Source organism: Hemiscyllium ocellatum, chromosome 5 (assembly GCF_020745735.1).
Source record: "Hemiscyllium ocellatum isolate sHemOce1 chromosome 5, sHemOce1.pat.X.cur, whole genome shotgun sequence".
Classification (NCBI taxonomy): Eukaryota; Metazoa; Chordata; class Chondrichthyes; order Orectolobiformes; family Hemiscylliidae; genus Hemiscyllium; species Hemiscyllium ocellatum.
This window is the reverse complement of record NC_083405.1, coordinates 124,280,420-124,292,433: the sequence shown is the minus strand read 5'-3', so window position 1 is coordinate 124,292,433 and position 12,014 is coordinate 124,280,420. Positions and strand designations below refer to the sequence as shown.

General features: G+C 41.6%; 1 protein-coding gene across 3 annotated transcripts in view; it reads left to right on the top strand.

Moving 5' to 3' along the window:
• LOC132815851 (NEDD8 ultimate buster 1-like) overlaps positions 1-7,105 on the top strand; it is a 41,426-nt gene extending 34,321 nt beyond the window's left edge. For 2 of the 3 annotated variants that reach the window (XM_060825161.1, XM_060825160.1), the window contains exons 13-15: positions 1,301-1,393; positions 2,571-2,739; positions 4,886-7,105. In XM_060825161.1, coding sequence (XP_060681144.1) covers positions 1,301-1,393; positions 2,571-2,739; positions 4,886-5,052 — 429 coding nt within the window. In that variant the 3' untranslated portion in view covers positions 5,053-7,105. The remainder of the gene's footprint in view (positions 1-1,300; positions 1,394-2,570; positions 2,740-4,885) is intronic. The other variant, XM_060825162.1, reaches the window with a different exon arrangement.
• The last annotated feature ends 4,909 nt before the right edge of the window (positions 7,106-12,014 follow it).

The following is a 12,014-nucleotide window of genomic DNA, read 5'->3' as shown; positions in this document are numbered from 1 at the left end:
GACAATGGAATCAAACCTGGGTCCCTGGCACCATAGTGATAACCACTGAGCAGTCTTGCTACCCTGATTGTCAGTACTGACAATCCCTGATCAATCCCTCCCTTTCCAAATATTGATTAATCCTACCCTTTAGAAATTTTCCAACACTTCCCACCGCTGTCAGACTAAGTGGTCTGCAATTACGTAGCCTATCCCTGTTGTACTCCTTGGACAGAGGAGTCAATGTTTACTGTAAAATGCACCCAAATTGGCCATCTCCATCAAAGGGACCTTATACAACTTGCTTTTGAGGTAGGTGTGAGGATGTCATGGTGATTTGAAGATTGAGAATCTGTTGTGTACCATCCTGTGACTAAAGCTAAAACTTATTAACATAAATCAGAAGTAGCTGTTTGTCTCTGCATTTTGTTGTACTGAAATTGATATCTTGCATTTTCAAAATAGGAACTGAATAATCTTCTACCATTTACGATGCTCTTTTGATATTCTGTAGGTCCTAGCAAAGGCGATCCGTCTGCAGGGTTAAAAGACTGGAGTCCCACTCACCTAGTCCTTCTCACTTGCTGTTTGTGCTCTGACTGCCTTAACATTTTCACACATTTCTCCTGAAAACTTGAGGATACTGAGCGAGATCCTAATGATTTGAAACTGTTTTCTCCTGTGATTTCTAATTGATAAATATAAAGCAGCACTTGTTAAGGTGAAGTCCTCGTGAATTCCTCGATTAAATGTTGAATTACCTTACCGCGTTTCAAAGGTCTCCTCCAAACCTACAGGAACAAGAAGAATTTAAAAGTAATATTCAAAATCCACTGCAATGACTTCTTTACTTGCAATCAGCTTATTTGTTGCTCAGGCATTGAGTTGAACACTATTCACCCAAGTGCTGTGTATCCTCCTTTTTAATGAACACCAGCAGAAAGCCTAAGTGCCAAAGAACTCCTTAACAAGCCTCTGGGTGTCAGTTCCTAGCTTAAAACTTGAACCCTTACATCAAGATGATGTACTAGATCCAATGCAGGCTGAATGTACAATTTCAGCTTAAAATATCAACATGGTGAACTCTGAAGCTCTTTTGGTTTGTTTTTCCTCCAGTTATGTCAGGCAACCATAACTTACCAAGTAACAAAATTTCTCAACTTTATCATTTAGCCATATCCATCTTCTGTTCAATGGACAAGTTATTAAAATCATTTTTTTTATTGTATCCATTTTAAATATTCCAAGTTGCCCATTGCTGAGATGGGCTATTTTATTGTAGGTAATTGGACTGATCCTCCACCAATTGCACTATTTTCAGATACTTCAACACACCCCAGAGCATGTCTATATGGATGATGAGGAAGCTGGACCAAGTAACAGAATTGAAGTTTCTGAAGAAACTATTAACCAGGTATGCATTGTTTTTGTTCCTTGGATTGATAATTTGCCCTCAAGCTGGTTGAATCTACATAATTGTTCTCGTAAATGTGTTAGAGCAAAAATTGAGAGAATATCCACCATACTCCCAATCCTTGGCTTGTCTTCCTCCTCCTCAACACCCCCCTCCTCTCCCTGCCCCAGGTGCCAGTCAATCAAGAGCACAATTCTCTGGTTGAATCACCCTGCAATACATATCTCAAATAATTTTCTCCATGTTGTATATCATGGCTATGAATGGCAGAGCAGGCTCGAGGGGGCAAATGGCCTACTCCTGTTGCTTATTCTTTTTGGTTGTCTTATGGTCTTATCAGTCTCACTATCTATGTATATAGATGCAATTTGCAGATAATCATAAATAGAACAAGAGAAGCCGATATCCAGAGTATTTTTTTACCTTTGTATTTCTTTCTCTAGCCTTACTTGATTGAGGCCAACATTACTGTATGTGCTGGTAAAGGTGAAGTCATAACTAAAGTGTTTTTTTAAAATTCAGCATAAGATTACAAGGCTTACTGAATATGATTTACTCTTAATATTAACTAACTCACATTTTTGCGTATTCCTCTTTCACCCCCCTTTCCCCCCCCCCCGTGAGCTTTTGTACTGAGATACCTCCACACTCTACAATCATGTCACTCTTCACTGTATCATTTGACCCCAGAACTTCCTCATGACCCAACTGCCACTCTGACCAATGCACCATCCATTTAGTCCCCCAGCAGCATGGAACTGCCAGGGCCCTTCATCTGTCGTATTGCTTAGCCTTGATTCTCAAGACCTAAGCATTGATCTTGCATGTGTAACCCTTCCCTGTATATTCCAACTTTCGTCCCCCAGGAGCCCCCTTTTTATAGGGCCCCACCCAATGCCTCCTCTCCTTTTTCAAGCTAGTCATGAATCTCAAGGTATATGTTTCTCATTGCTTGTTGTTGGGAAGCACAATGCCACCTCACTTTTCTGTCACCTTAACCATCTTTCATCAAGTAGCTAGCATGTTGCCTCAGACTTAAGTACCCCTGTCCAACTTGTTTTCTGCTCCCAAGAGTTTCACTGGATTGCACTCCAGTTTGATGATTCACCTAAAGTTTTCTGAATTTAGGAAATTTTAATAACTGATAAATCCTCTTCAATAATGTCTTCCCTTACAGGTGGCATTTTTGGGTTTTGATCATTCTGCTGCTGAAATTGCCCTCAGGAGATTTAATGGGAACATTGAGCGTGCTGTTCAGGCCTTGATCGATCACGGTGGATACCTTCCATCAAGTCTACTTAATTCACCTCCCTCATCGACATCACCAGAGGATATGGATGTTGAAGGTAATTGTGTGTTAACTAGCAAAACTGCAGTTGGAGTCAATGTGCAAAGCTACTGAGAAAAGAACAAACTACAAACCTTTCTTTAGCACCATTCATGAGCTCAGCCTGTTAAACATCTGGAGCATTCTATGAATTTGTTTTGGAAATGTAGTGTAGGTGACATGGCAGCCAATTATACACAGCAAGGCCTCAAACTCAGTATAATAGAAGATCCCGTAATCCGAGTGATGCTGAAGGAATAAATATCAGCTAGGATTTGGCATGAATGTCACCGGGTTTTTGGTTTTGAAGTAGTAACCATAGACCTTTTATATATGCCATTGTACACGGATGGGGCAGTGGCCCATGTCACTGAGCTAGACAGTGTATTAATAAAATGAATTACTGACTTGAGCACTTGGTTTGAAAGGGAGAAGCTTGTGAAGAGAATAAGGAATCTCACTGACTACTACTTGAGCTATCTTTTAAGAAAATAATCTGCAGAAGATCTTTGGAATTTAATTCTATCAAAGAATTTGTGTTCTGATTTTTTTTTCCCCTCTTGGCATGTATGACCTTTCTGGCACTCCTCCTTTCCTTTCCTCCATTCTTTAGAATATTTTAGGTGTTGCAATGCAAGCCCATCTTGTCCTGTGTCATGCCTTTTCTTGTGAGGAAAAGGTTTAATTTATAACAGAAGCACAAAGCTCCTAATCCCTATTCACATTTCATTTTTTTTGTGTGGCAATAAATAGATTAACATTGACATTGACGTGAGGTAGATTTCAAAGTCAGGTTGGCAACAATTATGAACGTGAAACAAAACAAATTGCTGGAAAATCTCAACAGGTCTGGCCGCACCTATGGAGAGAAAGCAGCGCTAATGTTTTGGGTCCAGTGACCTCCCCACCCCTTCTTCAAAATGCTGCTTCATGGAGTGTGAATTGTTTTCTGGTCAAGTACAGTGCAAGCTAGCTGAACAACAAAGCTGTTTTTACAGTGCCAACAATAGACTACTCTGGACTTCAGAATCACTCCAAACCCAGGCAGGCATTGGTGAGTTGCTGCAGTTCTTGTAGCTGAGAGTACTGCCACTTGTGCATCAGTGATGAAAGGATTGAAGTTGAAACTGAAGCTGGTTTTGGGGTGCACATCAAGTGGCTTACTTTGTCCCGGATGGTCATAGTCAGAGATATGCAGCATGAAAACAGACCCTTCGGTTCAACTGGTCCATGCCGACCAGATATCCTGAATTATTCTACTCCCATTTGGCCCATTATCCTCCTAAACCCTTTTTCTATTTATATACCCATCCAAGCACCTTTTTTAATGTTGTTGTAATTGTACCAGCCTCCACCACTTCCTCTGGAAGCTCATTCCATACACTCACCACCCTCTGTGTGGAAAAGGTTGCCCCTGGGTCCCTCTTTAAATCTTTCACCTCTCACCTTTAAACCTAATGTCTTTTGGACCCTCCCCACCCCCACCCCCCATCCTGGAGAAAAGACCGTGTGTATTTACCCCAACTATGCCCCTCATAATTTTATAAACCTCTATAAGGTCACTCTTCAGTTTCTGTTCCAGGGAAAATAGCCCCAGTTTATTCAGCCTCTCCCCATAGCTCAAACCTTCCAACCCTGGTAACATCCTTGTAAATCTTTTCTTAACCCTTTCAAGTTTCATAACATCCTTCTTCCTATAACAGGTGACCACAATTGCATGCAGTATTTCAAAAGTGGTCTAACCAATGTCCTATACAGCCACAATGACTTCCCAATTCCTAAAGTCAATAGAGCTGCACTCATCAAGGCAATTGGAAAGCATGTCATTGTGCTCCTGGCTCGAATTACTAGATGATGATGGTTGAAGTTAATTCAAGCTGTTCTTGTCACCCATTGTATTTATATAGCTGGCCTAGTTTTTTTCAGTGATAACAACATTTGGACATTGAGGACATGTGGTCCCTTCTACCCTGAGGTGTCATAATCCATGTAAATGGCACAGTGGTGACTAGATTCCCTCCTGAGATTGTGTTTTAATGTGAATTAAAGCCTTATCAGCAGCTAAGTCACGAAGTTTCTACGTTTCAGCCAAGAATGAAACCATGCTGCAGCATTGACAATTCTTTTTTAAAATGGCTTTTTTTTTTGTTTCGTACCTGCCTCAGAAGAGTCCTCAGAAAAAAAGCAAAAGGAGCGTGAAATTGTGGAAGAGGTTTTAGCAGACATCCCAGAGCATGAAGAAGACTACCTTGACATGACCCTGGAAGAGGAGAGGGAGGTCATTATCAAGTACAAGACCTGGCTACAAAGGTCACATCCATCGACCTTGTAATTAGACTGTGGAAGAGCCAGTACTTAAATCCTACCGCTGATTTGTGCCTCATACCTCCATCTACAAAATGTGTTGCCTTTTCTTGATTAGAAACAAAAACTGAATTTTTCTGTTTATGATTTTGTTTGCCGCCTTGCAAAGACCTGAAGCCATGGCATCCCTTTACTATATAATCAAATTTAGCTTTTGGTGCAAATTTTAATTAGGATGTAATTTTATAGTAATTTAGCCTTTCACTTTGTAGTAAATACTGACATTTACTTTACCGGTAGTTGTTCTTATTTCCAAAATAATTGCTGTTGTTACAGCAAATAGAAAATCCAAATTTGGATGTTATTAATGCTGGATAGTTCTACTTCACAAATTAGTCTCCAATGACGTCTTTTTCTAGGCTTTGGTCTGTCACGTACTAACTGTGGTTGGGGCAATCTGTAGTATTGGGGAACCTGTCTGAATAACTCCAGTTGTATAACCTTGGATCTCTTGTCAAAAAGAATTTGCCATCTATATCTTAATCATCATTGTCAAAAATCATCATTTTAAATTTTTTACAGTCTGATTCAATGGCCAGTATTGTTTCCTTCTTGGGCTACACTGGTCTATGCTGTTTGGAACTAGTCAGTATTGCCAGCCATTTCTCTGCTCTCTGGTTTGTTATTCAATGATTCACAATTGCATCCTGTCTTTGCACCCGGCCTTTTAGGCCTGACCATAACTGCTATTGAAACATGGAAGTGCCACTATTCATAACTACTTATACCAAAGTTTAGATTCGGGGGTTAGAGCCAGAGCTGGAAACAGAGTGCAAGTGTATGTATTATAGATATCTTTCCTCAAACTGAGCCCTTAACTGGAGATCAAGAAAACATGTTCTTACTGCACAGACTGTTTGTTTGGCTGCTATACTTGGTGAAGCAGCGATTTCTCACGACCATACCCTCCAATAAAGGATGTGTTGTTTAGAGGCTTATATTTGTTTTACCTCAGTATTTGGATCATGATGCTGTTCTTGTCCTCAGTATTTTCTACGATAATCCCTTCACCTGTGCTTCAAGGCTAAACTCCAAAGCAGTTTGTTCAAGCAAAGTCAGCAGTGGCTCCAGGGTTTTTTAAAAAATAATATTGTCTGGGCCTCTAGCTATTAGATTGCAGTTGATGGCAAAACCATAATGGGTGCTTAAAATTAACAGGACTTTGTAAGATCCTGACTTTGTAAGGATATGCTGCTGTTTTTAAAGAAAAGTGAAAATAGGAGTGATCTCTAAATTCAATAAAAATGTATAAAATTAAATAGAAATTGTATACAATCCTATTTTTGAAAAATTGTATTTTGTCTTGCTCATGAAATTTGTGTACAGTGCCAATTTTTTTCAGCAATAACATTGACAGATGATTTTATACAGAAATGTGCTTTGTTTATACTTGCTGTAATGGATTGAACTGAAATGAGCTGATTTAAACTTTATTTCCCCCCTGCACTCTTACTGAGTGCTGCATGTGAAATGATGTACAACAGAGGGCATTTATCTGTTTAGTTCGAGGATGTGGAAATTCATTCACCGATTCGTTTGTTACTTTTGGCCTTGGTTCTATGTTAGTGCCCTTGCAAAATGTTGGTTCACACTGCAGAGACTTGAAACCAGGCTGATACTGTAATATTTTAAACCAAGACATAATCTGCCTTCTCTAGTGAACATGAGTGATCTCGTGGCACTATTTGAAGGGCAGGGGATTTCTTCCAGCTGGCATTTATTCTGGAGCCAGCTATAATTTGCCTCTATTCAAACATTTTGCTTCAGATATTTTTAACAGTATGGAGTACGTAGCAATTTTTAAATCCACTATAATTGTGCAAACTCTTCTCTTTTTAAGAGACTTTGTTTCAATTGTACTTATACTGTACTTATACAGTTGAGTTGAAATTCCCAGCTTCCTAAATTACATTTCTGATTCTGTGTACACTTTATTGGAAGTAATGATCCTTCTCCCTTTCCTTTTTGATAATTTAATACCTTTCATAAAATTTTGAATAAAATCTTTGCCTTGATTTGTTAGTGAGCTATTACCTCTCTGTTCTTGAAGTTTTGCTTCTTGGGAGTTGTAATTTTTGAAGTCATGTATAATTCTCAAATAAAATGATACTGTGTACTGAAGTGTTTTGTAAATTTGGAGTAATGGCTAACTGAAATAATTACAACATTTACTCCTCTGGAAGGATTCCAATGTCCGAAAAGCTAACTTTAGTGCTCTCGCAGTTTCTAATCCCACCTGGCTGCTAGTTATAAGAAACCAGATGACTCTTAAAATAAAAATGTTGACTCTCTCCAGCGCACTAGGAATTTCACGGTCTGGATGGAATCTGACCCCGTGGACTTAATTTAGTTGTCCAGCAGCTGGTTCAATGTTTACTCGTTGACATTTGAGTTGGGGGGAAGAGGAAAAAAAAGTCTGGTATTTGGGGTTAGGTGAATAGATTAACTGGAGGGTGGAGGAAAGGTAGCTTGTTGAAATGTATCGAAAACTGGGACATATGGAAAACACTAGAGCAGAAGTGAGCTGTTAGCAATACTGGCAGCCATTGGGTTAATATGGACCACAAGATTTCAAAATGTCAGTGTTCCATTTCATTCCAGATTTTTAAAATATTCGTCTCTGACTCAAGTTTCCGAAAGCATTCATTATCATCTCTTGGGCAGAATAATGGGATTATGGGAATGCTGATAGTGAGAGGCGATGGTGTTATGGTGTTGTCGCTGGGCTAATAACCCAGAGACCCAAGCATTAGACCATTAATTCCAGATTTCATTTTGATCATGGAGCTGCATTCAGTTTGTTGTTTAAAAACCCAGTTGGTTCACTAAAGCCTTTTTGGAAAGGAAATTATATTTTTCTTTTTAACAGCACAGAAAGAGGCTTTTGAGCCTGTTGTGTCTGTGCCAGGAATCAAATGTCCATCTATTCCAATCCTGTTTGCCAGCATTTGGCTGATAGCCTTGTGTGCTATGACATTTCAAGTGCTCATCTAAATAGTTCTTGAATGCCTTGGATTCCAGCCTTGACTACCCTTTTTTTTCAAAAAAGATAGTGTTCTAGATGCATTCAACCCTACAAGTAAAAATAGCTTTTCTTCAAATTCCCAATCAATCACTTGTTTGTTACTCTGAAACTGTGCCCCCTAGTCATTGACCCCTCTTTTGGGTGTTTCTCCCTATCTAGCTGATTACATTCCTCGGAACTTTGTCATTTAGGTTCTATGAATCAGTCCAGCCCAGGCAGCATCCTGGTGAATCTCTTCTACACTCTCTCTAGTGCAATCAGATGCTTAAAATGTGGTGATTAGAACCACACAATACTTCAGCTGTTCTGTTCTCCAAATCTACTGTCCTTGCCTGATCTGACTTACATCTGATTCCAAATCTCTGCTGTTGACTTGCCTGTGAATGGCTTGTTAGACAGATGAATCAAATAACTAAATTCTCAATGCTGGGCCATTCAAATAGAATTCTTTAACTTAACCACTGGAAAAGTCAAGAGCATTGCCACTAATTAGGGTAGATCTTGCATCATGCAACCCCCCCCCCCCACAGGCAATCATGAGGCTGAATTGTATTGAGGCAATTTGCAACTTCGTGACCTGTCATTTAGAATATAGAACTGTACAGTACAGAACAGGCCCTTCAGTTCACGATGTTGTGCCAAACACGATGCCAAATTAATTAATCCCTTCTGCCTGCACATTCATGTGCTTATCTAAAAGGCCTTATTATTTTTGCCTCCTCCACCACCACCCCACCAGTGCATTCCAGACTCCTATTCCTCTAAGAAAGCCTACCCCCCCACTCTGTGTTTGAACTTTGTCTCCCTCCCATCTTAAACATATTCCTCTTAGCTTTAGACACATGGATTCGGGGGGGAAGAAGGTTCTGACCATCAACCCTATCATGCCCCTCATAATTTTATAGACTTCTTTTAAGTCTCCCCTCAGCATCCACTGCTCCAGAGAAAACAATCTGAGTTTCTTCTAGCCTCTCTTTGTAGCTCGTACCCTCTAATCCAGGCAGCATCCTGGTTAAATGTTTTCTGCATCCACGTCAAAGCTTCCACATCCTTCCTGTAATATGGTGACCAGAATTGAATGCAATGCCCAGTGTGGTCTAACCAAAGTCTTGTAAAGCTGCAGTGTTACCTCCTGACTCTTGTCCTCAATTCCCTGACCAATTAAAGGCAAGTGTGCTATATGCCTTTGCCACCCTATCTATTTAAGTGGCCACTTTCAGGGAGCTATGGACTTGAACCTCAAGGTCCCTCTATATATCAATACTGTACAGGGTCCTGCCATTAACTATATACTTAACTCGCACTTACCCAGAGTAAACTCCATTTGTTATTTCTTCATTTGTATCTGTGACTGATTTTATGTTCCACGTTACCCTTTGGCAATCTTCTATACTATCGTGACTCCACTGATCTGTTTCGCCTGCAAACTTGCTAAGTCGCTCATCTATATTTTCATCCAAGTCATTTATATAAATCACAAACAGCAGAGGTCCCAGTACAGATCCCTGCAAAGCACCAGTAGTCACAGTCCTCCAGCCTGAAAAACATCTGTCCACCACTACTCTCTCTGCATTCTATAGGCAAGCCAATTCTGAACCTATATGGCCAAGTCAATGTGGATCCATGCATCTTAATCTTCTGGATCAGCTTACCACGGGGAACCTTGACAAAGACCTTACTAAAATTCACATAGACAACATCCACTGCCCTCCATGATCACCTTTGACATCTCAAAAAAATTCAATCAAGTTAGTAAGACGTGACCTACCTTGCAGGTAAAAAGTGAGGTCTGCAGATGCTGGAGATCAGAGCTGAAAATGTGTTGCTGGTTAAAGCACAGCAGGTTAGGCAGCATCCAAGGAACAGGAAATTCGACGTTTCGGGCCAGAGTGACCTACCTTGCACAAAGCCATGCTGGCTGTCCCTACTTAGGCTGTGCTTTTCCAAATGTGTATAAATCCTATCCCTTGGAATTGTCGCCAAATGGTTCCCCAACCATTGTGAACTCGCTGGTCTATGGTTTTGAGGATTATCCCTATTTCCCTTCTTGAACAGAGGAACAACATTAGCTATTGCCAGTCCTCTGGGACCTCCCCAGTGGCTAGCAAGGATACAAAGGCCCCAGCAATCTCCTGTCTTGCTCCTCTCAGTTACTTGGGTAAGTACCATCAGGGCCAGGAGACTTATCCACCTTAATGCTCTTCAAGGGACTAAACCACTTGATCTCAAAATGCCCTAACATATTAGCATGCTCCACACTAATCTCACTATCCTCCATAACCAAATGCCAATGCAAAATACTCATTTAGGATCGCACCCTCTGCTTCCAAGCACAAGTTGCCTCCTTTATCCTTGAGTGGTCTTACTTTCCCCGAATAATCTTTGTGTTTTTCATATATTTATATAACCCCTTGGGATTCTCTTGAACCCTACTTACCAAGGTTGTTTCATGGTCCCTCCTTGCTCTCCTAATTCCCTGCTTGAGTACTTTGCTGTTTTGTTTATATTCCTCGTGGGCCCTGTCCAAGTTTAGCTTCATACACCTTATGTACTTTTTTCCCTTTTGACAAATTTCACAACTTTTCTCATTATGCAAGGGTCCCTTACCTTGCCATCCTTGTCACTGGAATATGCCAGTCCTGAACTCTGATCAGTAGGTCCTTAAACAATTCCCTCATGTCAAGTAACGATTAGATTACTTACAGTGTGGAAACAGGCCCTTCAGCCCAACAAGTCCACACCAACCCGCCGAAGCGCAACCCACCCATACCCCTACATTTACCCCTTACCTAACACTACAGGCAATTTAGCATAGCCAATTCACCTGACCCGCACATCCCGGAGGAAACCCACGCAGACACAGGGAGAATGTGCAAACTCCACACAGTCAGTCATCTGAGTCAGGAATTGAACTCAGGTCTCCAGCGCTGTGAGGCAGCAGTGCTAACCACTGTGCCAACCACAGCTCCTTCTAATTAACACTTCCTAGATCCTGTCTAATACTGACGTAATTTGCCTTTTGTTTAGATTAGAGTGGTGCTGGAAAAGCACAGCAGGTCAGGCAGCACCCAAGGAGCAGGAAAATCGACATTTCGGGCAATAGCCCTTCATCAGGAATGGAGGCAGGGAGCCTCCACTGTGGAGAGATAAATGAGAGGGGGGGTGGGGATGGGGAGAATGTAGCAAAGAGCACAATAGGTGAATGGGGGTGAGGATGGAAGTGATAGGTCAGAGAGGAGGGTGGAGGAAGATAGCAAAGAGTACAATAGGTGAATGGGGGTGGGGATGAAGGTGATAGTCAGAGGGGAGGGGTGGAGTGGATAGGTGGCAAGGGAGATAGGCAGGTAGGACGGATCATGAGGATGGTGCTGAGCTGGAAAGTTGGAACTGGGATAATGTGGGGGATGGGGAAATGAGGAAACTGATGAAGTCCACATTGATGTTCTGGGGTTGAGATGTTCTGGGGTTGAAGTGTTCTGAGGCGGAAGATGAGGCGTTCTTCCTCCAAGCATTGGGTGGTGAGGGAGCGGCGGTGGAGGAGGCCCAGGACCTGCATGTCCTCATCAAAGTTGGCGGGGAGTTGAAATTTTGGGCCACGGGGCGGTGGGGTTGATTGGTGCGGGTGTCCCAGAGATGTTCCGTAAAGTGCTATGCGAGGAGGCATCCAGTCTCCCCAGATGTAGAGGAGACCGCATCAGGAGCAACGGGTACAATAAATGACATTGGTGGATGTGCAGGTAAAACTTTGATGGATGTGGAAGGCTCCTTTGGGACCTTGGATGAAGGTGAGGGAGGAGGTGTGGGCACAAGTTTTGCAATTCCTGTGATGGCAGGGGAGGGTGCCAGGATGGGGAGGGTGGGTTGTAGAGGTGTGTGGCCTGACCAGGTAGTCACGGAGGGAACGG